The 11,086-nt window shown below is 45.7% G+C and overlaps 1 protein-coding gene across 2 annotated transcripts in view; it reads left to right on the top strand.

The window, feature by feature from the left end:
• The first annotated feature begins 888 nt into the window (after window positions 1-888).
• Hpr1 (THO complex 1-like protein Hpr1) overlaps window positions 889-11,086 on the top strand; it is a 60,217-nt gene continuing 50,019 nt past the window's right edge. The window contains exons 1-6 of one of the 2 annotated variants that reach the window (XM_065431209.2): window positions 889-1,098; window positions 1,948-2,030; window positions 2,335-2,392; window positions 2,873-2,939; window positions 3,700-3,821; window positions 5,390-5,438. In XM_065431209.2, the coding sequence (XP_065287281.2) occupies window positions 1,042-1,098; window positions 1,948-2,030; window positions 2,335-2,392; window positions 2,873-2,939; window positions 3,700-3,821; window positions 5,390-5,438 (436 nt within the window). In that variant the 5' untranslated portion in view covers window positions 889-1,041. Of the gene's footprint in view, window positions 1,099-1,291; window positions 1,438-1,947; window positions 2,031-2,334; window positions 2,393-2,872; window positions 2,940-3,699; window positions 3,822-5,389; window positions 5,439-11,086 lie in introns of those variants that run through there. The other variant, XM_065431208.2, reaches the window with a different exon arrangement.

Below are 11,086 nucleotides of genomic sequence, written 5' to 3'. Positions count from 1 at the left end.
TGGCCTGCAACCCGCCCCAGTGGCAGGCACATGTCTTCCATTAGGCACGTATAGATTTTGGACTGTCAGCTGAATACCGACCCAAGAGATCATTTAAGTACCTTGACCCGCCGTGGTTGCTTGCGGTATCGAATCCCGGCCACGGCGGCCGCATTTCGATGGGGATGAAATCCGAAAACACCCGCGTATACCTACATTTAGGTGTACGTTAAAGAACCCCAGGTGGCCCAAATTTTCGAAGTCACCCACTACGTCGTGCCTCATAATCATATCGTGGTTTCGGTACGTAAAAGCATATAATTTATAATTTTTTAAAAAGGACCTTGGCACACACAAATGAGTTAACCAACTTGGCACACACGCTGAGGTACACGTCCAAACAAACAGCTTGGGCATATGAGCCTGCTTTGAGCACGGTGTATGACGATATTTTAAGTGCAAGAAAATGAGCCAACTGCATGACTCATTTTTGCATTGTTTTACTGACATGCTCAGGAGCACGTCAATATAAACAACAACACGGGCAGATGAGACTCAATGTGCGCTAGGCTTTTGTTCACTGGAATTTCCACTAAACTTTACTAAATAGTTTTAAAATTTACGCCATTAGTTCGTACTTAGTGCAACTATGCAGCGCTTTGAGTTTTCAGCTTTGCCAGGAGGTGGTTAGGATACAGTGCGTGTTGCTAAATTTTAAATATTGTGAACTGCCAAATACGCTCGGGCTTTTCCAATATTGTCGAATAGGAATTGTCTCATACCTTCTCATTACTTCTCATAGTTCAACGCCGGCCAATGGATGTTCATGGCGAGTTCATATGGCAAGTTCGGCTTCATGCGAAGTCTGTGTTGGCTAGTATTGGCTCGAAGCGTTGGCCGGCTTTATTTAGACGTCTTTGTAGTAGCTGTCTGTGTTTGTTGTTTGTGTGGAGCCGGCGAAGCTACATCAGTACGCTATTTACGGTGTTTGCACCAAAAGCCTGCCATCCTACAAATCAGATTTGATAAATGCATGCATAGTAGCTTTCGCACATAGTAAGGATGGATGATTCTGGATCCGACACGGGTCCTTTCGCGCACATAATCAGAAAGATTGAAGTAAGTGAACGCGCGGTCGTTGATTTCCGTGATGCTTTCAATCACATCGCATTTCAGACTATTTTGCGTGTGTCGTAAGCTGTCTCTCAGAACGAGCTCACTTATGTAACCTTGCATTGACTACACGAAATAAGACATGCACTGATTTTATACTTTTGCTTAACTTAGCTTTAATGAAGACGAAGATGGTGAAGGAGTGCGGCACGCGAGTGAACGAGGGTAGATGTGGTACGAACCACATGTTGGCTGGGCAACAACAACAAGCGGACAGTTGGAAAGATGATCATCGGCACGCATGCATGTCCTCTAGCAGCGTGCAGAGGCGAAAGGCTTTACTCGGTGCGAACCTTCCCGTCTTACCGGCGTGCCGCCGCCTTTCTTTATTAGCCACCTTTACGTCAGTGTACTGTTGTGAGCAAAAACAAAATCTGAGCACACTTTTAACTTAAACACTGTCATACGCTGTCTTTGCTTTCATTAACTGCCCCTGTTTAGAGGCGTTGAATGAAACGCTTACAAGGCTTCCCTGCTGCCTGGAGAGAATCAGTGTTGCAACAATTTATATTTGTTGAAAATGTGGCTGATGTGCTCCGAAAGTTTGAAGTGTGTAATTTAATTATGGGCAGCCGGGAGAATTTCTGAAACGAATTTCTGCCAGCACTCGTCCCCTATTGGCGCTCGGAATTCACGTGACAAACTTCCAGCAGGTGTGCCCTAACCTAACCTAACCTAGCCTTCCAATAGCCAATAGGAGGTGAGTGCCGGTAGAAATTCGTTTCAGAAATTCTCTCGGCTGCCGGGAGAATAGACACTGCCTTAATTATCCCCCCTCCCTCCTTTATTTTTCAGAAACTCATCAAACGCTATGTGGAGGGCGAGTTGGCCATCGAAAATGTCATACAGGGCATACGATCGATCGCAATACAAGAAATGTAAGTGGGCTCTTCTTCGTTGTTGCTTTGAATGGATGTAAGGACTTCCTTTGCTTACATTCGAAGTGTACATGTGGTGGTGGCCGGTAACACTAGGAACTTCTTAGGAGGAGTTGTGTCCTTGGCATCTGTGATGCTGCAGTAAGGCGAGGTCATCATTTGGCACCGACTTTTGCAATATGTGAGGGCCCGCGTTCGAATGCACCCTCTACTTAGTGATCGGCTACCAGTAACACAAGCTTTCACTCTGTCTTGTAATTGCACTTGGAACAAGGGGACACACTGCCTTTGTTATTTCATGCAGAGACAATCGGCGGCAGGCTGTCGACTTGGCCTCGAAGAAGATTCTCTCAGTCCTCCTGGCAAGTGCATCTTTTTCTTCTCTCACTGGCTGTGGTCCATGTTAATCGTGCACAGGTTCACAGGGCAATGTAGGCATTGTGTGCTACTGTAATTAATGCAGCTATTTTTGTTCTTCACCCACTCAAAGCTTAGCATATGTTTTGCATTTTCTGGCTGCCAGTGTACCTTTTCACATAGTCTAGTGTTTTGGTGCCTTGTTTTTTTTCATTCATTCATTGTGTGATAGGCTCAACAGTGGTATATGAATTCAGGCAGTGAAACATGGGTGTCGCTTGCATGATACAGGGTATGGTGAATGTTTTTCATGTTATCCTTGTATTTTCTATATTACCTGTGCCAACTGTATATATTTTCTTATGTACCTCGTGTATATTTCTAAGATTTTCCCATGTGTAATCTCTTTCCCAGCCATTTGTGTTGAAGTACATAAGTAAATAAATTGTCACCAATGGATTCTACCACTTTCCAACTCATTTCAGCGTATGGGATTGAACAAGGACACAGCCAATCACCTGATTGACCTCTCCATCACTCTGGCAAGGGAATGTAAGCTCTCTGCAACATGCAGAATTTCATCTTAATGTGCTGCCTCAATAGTGAAGAGATTGATAATTGCTGAATGAGTCGGCAGGTGGTGGATCCCTGCCAAACACACGAATGCTGGCAGTTTTGATGCTTGAGCATCGATAACCCATGAACAATGAAAAGAAAAGTTGTTCCTCCACTCGATGCACCCACAATCTCCAACTTTGCAATTTATGCAGCATTTGCCTGGTTGAACACCAGAAATCCTTGGAGGAATGGTGCCTTTCACAACTGAATGAAAACACAGAAATAATTCTTGGTAACTGGTAAAGCCATTCAAATATTGAAAACTTGAAATATTCAATACACATGTGAGAAAAGTACAGGTGTGAAGGATAGTATCAAATACAGAATATTTTTTTTGCTTTACAAGTAGAAAAACAAGTAAAAAGAAAAATGGTGTTGAAAAGCAATCTGTTTTATTTCATTAATACATACGTTGGTGTTTAGGAGCCTGTTGACCAGAGACAGCTTGTTAGTGAACGAAAAGCAAAGGTGAGCCCACTTTCAAGCTGGTATTGAACAGGTGTTTGAATAAGCTGATGGACCATATGCATTAGCCATCCTCAGTGGTGAACATTCAATAATCGTGCTAGCCCATTATACTGGGATCAAACACTTTGAAGTAGACGTGTCCAATGCATATTATAAACTTAGTGCTTACACACCCCGACTAACAAACATTACATTTTTCTGACTGCTGAATTTCATCTGGGCGCAGCCGACCTCTGCTCGGGCAGCCTGCCCGTGCTCCTGCTGTGTGATGTCTTCGATAGCCTGCCCCTCAACGAGAGTGAGGAGTTTTTCAGCCTTGTTGAAGATAAAGTCAGCATCTGGAAAGAGGTTAAGCAGCATTGCATTTTTCTCTCAACATCTCTGCAACAATGATATATTATGCAAAACAGGGGTGAGGCATGCAGACAGGACACAAGAGTAGAGAAGTGGACAACACGAACGCTCTTCTCTACTCTTGTGTCCTGTCAGCACGCCTCGCCCCTGTTTTGCATAATGAATCTGTACCAACTAGCTCAGCTTTCTGTCGTCCTGAACAATGATATAATAGTGTAAATATGACAGCAGATATGGTTGAGACGCTTAAGAGTCTGTTGAGCACACGAGGATGCATGTGGCCCTTGGCCATAACATGCAGTCAGCTTGAGGATAATGTGAGTTCGAAAATTGTGGGGCTTAATGTCCTGAAACAGCACAGTCAGTAGGTTATGAGGCACGCTGCGGTGGAAAACCCCGGATTAATTTTTACGACATGGGGTTTTTTTAATCTACACTGAAACCTAAGTACATGAGTGTTTTTGCATATTGCACCCCCTTTGAATTAAGGATGTTGCCAGAAATGAATCATAAAATGTTTTAAATTCACAAAATGTAATAACGTATAGCTCACAGTGCCATAGAGAAGTAAAAAAACAAAAAAAAGGGGGACCCGGCACTGTCTGTCATCTGCTGGCATTAAATTTGAGCTTTTTCTTTTCTCACTCTCTCTTTGTTTGTTTTTTTGTGTACATTGCGCCGTTTATTGAGGGCTGTATGTTCAAAACAGTGCACCCTGCAGAAAACGATCACCAGTTAAAGGTATGGCATTTATTTTAATCGTGCTCTTTCTTAAGAGGTCTCATGGCTGTTACAACACTGTGAATCAAGGAGTGAAAGATCTTAAGTGAATGCATAACCTCCTAATTTTAAGACGTTATTTCCTACTTGGTGGCATTCTGCCCGAGCACTTGCATCGCTGGGGCACAGTTTGCTGAATGTGTGGGCCACTGGGCACATGCCACTGTGCTTCAGGGTGCCTTCTATTTCATATCTTGCCATTACAAACATTCTGTCTTTCTCATTTTAAACACTACAACATACAATCTCTACATAAGCATTCAATACTCAACATTTACATTATTCATACAACAATTCTCTACAATTCCTTACAACATCAACTACAGTTGAGCCTGCCCAAATTTTAAAAATTTGTTTTACCAAATAGGAATATCTTGTAACAGGGGTTTTGTTGACGCAGAGCAGTGTATAGATAGCGACAACTATTGAATGCTAGGTATCAAGTGAGGTCTGTACATTATAAGCTGCATCGATGTTTTTTATTTATGGGATAGTCAACTCTAATTTGGATTGGCCCTATAATTTTCTTGCAAATTGTCTGGTTCATTTAGGTTAAACTTAGCCCCGACATGCATTCCATGATAGGTATGCAGAATCAAGCTCAAATTCATTCAGGCGTTGTGTGGGTGATGGCATCCCTCTTGCAGAGTTGTCCCTGTGACTTCTGTGTTCAGCTGCACTGCAGTTGCAACGTTTCATTTCTTCTAAAACAGCAAAAATGTTTTAATTCTCGCTGCACTGTGTATGTACGAGTGTCAGCATTCCTGATTTCTCGTTTACAGGATCTATTCTTCAAGTGTTGCAAGAACCAGCTGCTAAGGACATGCAATGGTATGACTCCTGCAGTGTCATTGTATTGCTTCTGTATTCTCCCTGTAATCCTGTGCTGCAGAACTTTTGCTGCCTGAAATTAAAAACAATAATATTGAGAAATAGTGCCAGCTCAAAATGAGGAAGCAAAGCTAATAGCTGACATAGCGAAAGAATTGTAAAATGACGGTCATCTATGATAATCATGTTTCAAAGAGTGAATTATCATGGAACCTCATTGATGTGTTTGTATTTTTTGCATTTTTCAGGCTTTTACACTCTGAAATGCCAGTCCCATTTAGTTGCCACCGAGACTTGTCTATTAGCTTTCTGTTACATTCTTTTTTTTTGGTTGCTGCATGTAAAATTTCCTATGGCACACCACCAATGCATCATTGTCGTCAGAAGCAATGTTAGCTGCCCATGTTGCTGTTAAAAGTGGTTACCCTGCAAGGCAGTAGGTGCAGCAGTTCGAGGATGCTATGGCACATATAGGAACCCAAGCCGCCTATCGAGAACACGTATGCTATGTTGATAGCTTTCAGACATGCAAACCACAATGTGTGCGGGACATCATCTCTGATTGCAAGATGGCTCATGATGTTCGAAACAAAGAAGAAATGAACATAGGCAGAAGTGGTGGCCCCACAACCATGGTCAAGGGTGCTACTGCGGCCTTCGATACCTTGCGTAGTTATGTTGATACACACGGTTTCATGGAAACTGAAAAAGAGATGCTGTTGCTTGAAGAGAGGCTGTTATTGACCATTAGATTTAACTGCCAGATTGAAATCGCAAGCTCCAGCTCCATTTAAAAGCTCCAGTTACAATTGCTTTAAAAGAATTAAATTAATAAATATTAAGAAGAGAGTGCAGTCGGCGACAGAATAAACCGGGCCATGCGAGTGGTGGTAAAAAGCATCGCTGTGCCATCTAGCGTTGCACTTCTGGTGTCGAGACATCGTAGTGCACATACGCATCCTTTCATACCGACTACCTTCTCTTTTTCTTCGCTTGCAGCGGCCAAACTGATTATGTGTATCACTTGATGCTACGGGCCGCTTTCTTTATCCACAACGTAATCCGTGCAGTTCAGCGACGCATACAGAGGGTGAACTTTGCGCTGCTTGCTTTACAATGACTAGACAAATAAGATATTGCTACGGAACAATATGTGCGATCACGAAAAGGCTAGCAGTGCGAAGACGACGACGACGATGAGAAGCTAGCGCGGGCTGTTGTCTCTTGGTCAAGCGCAGCGTATTTTATTGTAAATATACTTGTACATAGCTTTTTGTCTGCGTCTTCCTACGTAACATATCTGGTGGAGGTGGACGTTCCCTGTATCTCGTCACGGAGCTTCGCAGTGGACGGTACGTCGAGCCTTCCTTCATGGCTCCCGGCGACGACAACCGGACTCCCCTGGCTCCGACACCTGCTGCCACTGTGACAACCTACATCACTCTCCCCGCTCCCCATGATCCTGGCGTATTCTCGGGCAAAGATGGGGAAGACTTCGATGACTGGATCAGCCTGTATGAACACGTCAGCCGCGATAACCGGTGGGACCCTACTATTATGCTCGCCAACGTCGTCTTTTACCTCGGTGGCACACCTAGAGTATGGTATCGTACGCACGATACGCAGATGAGCTCACCAGTTGGGACTCATTTAAGACACAGCTTCGGGACTTGTTCGGCAACCCCTACGGTCACCAACTTGCCACGCAGAAGGTGCTTTCTGGCCGTGTGCAGACGTCAACAGAGCCCTATGTCACGTACACATTCAGGACGTCTTGGCTCTGTGCCACAAAGTTGACACCCACATGACTGAGTCAGACAAGGTTGCCCACATCCTCAAAGGCATTGCCGATGACGCCTTCAATTTGTTTGTTTGCAACAACTTAGCGACGGTGGATGCTGTTATAAAAGGGTGCCGCTGCCTGGAACTCGCTAAAAGCCGACGTGTTGACCCGCAGTTTGCCCGCCTGCCCAACGCCCCAGCGACATCTTCCTGTGCCGACGCTCCTCGTCCCAACAACACTGCCGATGTTACCAGGATTGCCCGGCGTGAGATCGAGGCCGCCTATCCGGCTGCCTTCGACTCCAGTCCCACCAACACATCTGCAGTCACGGTCTCACTGATCCAGGCAGTTGTCCGCCAAGAGTTCGAAAACATGGGTCTTCACACCATCTGCTCGGCCCATCGTCCTGATACCCGCCCGGCTTCTTCGATTCCGCCCCGTCCCGCACCTTCTTACCCACCACGTTTCCGCAACCCATCTGAATGGCGCACTGCTGACGACAAGCCCATTTGTTTCCACTGCCATCGAATCGGGCACATTTCTCGGCACTATCGCAGTCGCTGGAGTTCCCCGACCCTGTCTACTTATACCGCCTACTCTCGCCCCCCAGGTGGCCCTTCTCGTCCCTATGCCGCACGCTCCGATAACGCCGCTGCTAATTCTCCTGCACCGAACCGCTCCTATTCTCGTTCGCCTTCGCCCCGATAATGACAATCTCGCTCTCCCCAGCCCCGTCGCTCCTATTCGCCGACTCCCTTCGGACGCCGCTCCCAGCCGGCTCCCAGGTGACGCTGAATTGCTCCCTACGCCGCCAAATCCTCTGCTGACGCTGCCCACTCATCTGAACCTTCTTGACGTGCAAGTCGACGGTGTTTCTGTGTCTGCACTCATAGACACTGGGGTGCATTTGTCCGTAATGAGCGCTGACCTTCGTAACCGGCTCAAGAAAATTATCACACCCACCACGACGCCTGTTGTCCGTGTCGCCGATGGCAGAACAGCCCCGGTAATTGGTATGTGTACCACCCGCGTCTCGTTCGCCGATCGCTCAATAATCGTGCTATTCACAGTCATCGCCCACTGTCCCCATGACATCATCCTCGGCTTAGACTTCCTCTCCGCACATTCTGCTCTTATCGATTGTTCCGCCAGTACTCTCCGCCTCGACCTGCCTGTTCTGGATCCTGCTGAACCACACCCCAGTCGCCTCAGTTCCGTCGACTTCGTTCTCTTGCCTCCTTCGGCCCTGACCTACGTTGACCTAGTCTCTTCCCCACTAGTCCCCGACGGTCACTACATCGCGGCTCCTATGCAAGACGCCCTCCTTACACACGGGATCACAGTACCTCATACAGTTTTATCTATTACGGCGAATTGCGTCTGCCTGCCAGTGGTCAACTTTGGCTTGACGACACAAGTGTTGCCACGCGGGATGTCTCTGGCCCAACTTTGCTCATTTGCGGATCACTCAGTAGCATACATTGCAGTAGACGACACTTCATCCGATGCTCCTCTACCATCTCAGTCGGCAAATTGTACCATTGCTGACTTACAGAAAATGATTGCGCCTGACTTGCCGTCCGAGCACACTCGTGAACTCTACCGCGTTCTGTTTTCCTACCACGATATTTTTGACTTTAACGATCGTAACACGTAACAATATGATACCTGATATATGATATCTATGATATATAGCGTAACAATATGATACCTGCATTGGCGATGAACACATGTCACATTTGGGATTATTTCATTTTTAAAATTTTTGCTGCTTTAGACGAACCGGCTGATACTTAAATAGGAACGAGTAGACCAAAAATGACGGCGCGTTTAAAGAAGAAATGGAAGAATTTATTGCCATGAATGAAGCATGGTAGACAAAGCAACTTGTGCACCCAGCAGACAAAGTGTTACGCGAGAAGAAATCAACACAATCTTAATCTTTACGTGGAATTAAAAAAATGGAATCAGGGCTATGTCTGCTGTCCCCCTCGCCCATTATACAAACTTAATATAACTCAATAGCGAGTGGAGCGACCATCTGTGGAAATAATCTGAGACATTCTTCTTGGCATGGAGTCGTACAACGAGACCACGTATTCGTGGTTATCATTAAAGCCTTCCCACTCTTCATGTATGGCGTTCCATAGTGCGTCAGCTGTGGCTCTGGAAAAGTACCACCTGGACAGGCGCGACTTCATGCTCGCCCACACATTCTCAATGGGATTTGCATTCACACCATTTGCCATGGCAGAGTGCGTACGCCCATGTCCTCAAGCAGCTTCGTCACTCAACATGCCATGTGCACAGGGCTTTTGTCCTGCCGCAACAGGAAGCAGCTGTCAGAGAAGGGCACATCCAGCATGTACGGGAGCATGGTGTCTTGTAGCAGGGAACCATAGCAGGACGCAATCAATCAATAGGGACAAGAGTCCCAGCACTCCACCCTTACTCGTGGCTCCCCACACGGAGACTGCACAGCGGCCACTTAAAAGAATGCTGCGAGTGTAGGTATCTGTAGTTCTAAAAGATGCAGAATGGACAGGCAAAAGTTCTACGAATGTAGTGTAGCAAAATTAAGGGATAAAGAGGTTACAATACACGTTGCACATATTTAAACCATGACGTCGTGCCAAAAAAAAAAAAAAAGAAGAACGTGTATATTTGTGTGGTTGCTTTTGAGAAGTTATTTGTGCATAACTTTCATACTTTCAGTGTGGTCACATAGTCCTTAATTGACGTTATCAGATAAATACTTTTACGCAAATAATCCCGAGAATTCATCTTAAATGTTAGGTCGGGGAACGCTTATGGCATTTGCAAAGCATCAAGATCATGCCAGCATAAGCAAGCAGAGAAGGCAGGGGTTACTTGGAATTCAAAGGCCGCTGCACCCACTGTCATTGATCCCACCGAGTGCAGGACGGGACCCCATCGTTAAAAATGACAATGCGCCATTCTTCTTTTGCTCAATGCTGATAGTTCTGTGCAAAGTAAAGGCATTGTAGGCATTTTCGTTCTGCGAGGAGAGGCTTTTGCACAGCAGCACGATTTGAAAGCTCAGCTTCTTTCAAACGCCATAGTATTGTTGCTGTGAAAATATCCAGGGACAACTCATCACGGATTTCTTTAGCAGTCAGAAAAGGGTCCCTGAAAGATGCAGCAACAATCAGTATGTCATCAGCATACTCTGTGACCTTTCACTGGCCAGTCTGCTTCGCATCCACTAGTCTTCCCTCGTCTCGAAAGGCAGATATAATTCTGCTCGCCGATGTCTTCGACCTGCCAGTCCTTCGGCTTATCCCTTTCTGTGGGACTGCTTCTACAAACAGTCCAGTGATGAGCCTGCAATCTTCAATTTGTACACGGGGTGCCATTTACTAAACCACGCAGCAACACTGCTTTTCCGGCGCTTTACGCATACATATCTTCAAAAATTACACTGGCCAACAGGAAGCTCAAACTAACAACGAGCGGGCGAAGATAAAGGAATGATGTGATAGCTAGTCATGCCACTTAAGGATGAGTGTCCATGCCAGGATTGCAACTCACAGGCTAACTTTTTTATGTTACTTTCTTTTTCTTATGTGCTTTAAGTGGTGCCTGCTTTGTTGGCACCCGCCGTGGTTGCTCAGTGGCTATGGTGCTGGGCTGCTGAGCACGAGGTTGTGGGATCGAATCCTGGTCGCGGCGGCCGCATTTCGATAGGGGCGAAATGCGAAAACACCCGTGTACTTAGATTTAGGTGCACATTAAAGAACCTCAGATGGTCAAAATTTCCGGAGTCCTCCACTACGGCAGGCCTCATAATCAGAAAGTGGTTTTGGCACGTAAAACCCCATAATTTAATTTTTAAATTTTTTTT

This window comes from Dermacentor albipictus, chromosome 6, assembly GCF_038994185.2.
Source record: "Dermacentor albipictus isolate Rhodes 1998 colony chromosome 6, USDA_Dalb.pri_finalv2, whole genome shotgun sequence".
In the NCBI taxonomy this organism is placed as follows: Eukaryota; Metazoa; Arthropoda; class Arachnida; order Ixodida; family Ixodidae; genus Dermacentor; species Dermacentor albipictus.
The sequence above is the reverse complement of the archived record's forward strand: the minus strand, read 5'-3'. Positions and strand labels throughout refer to the sequence as shown.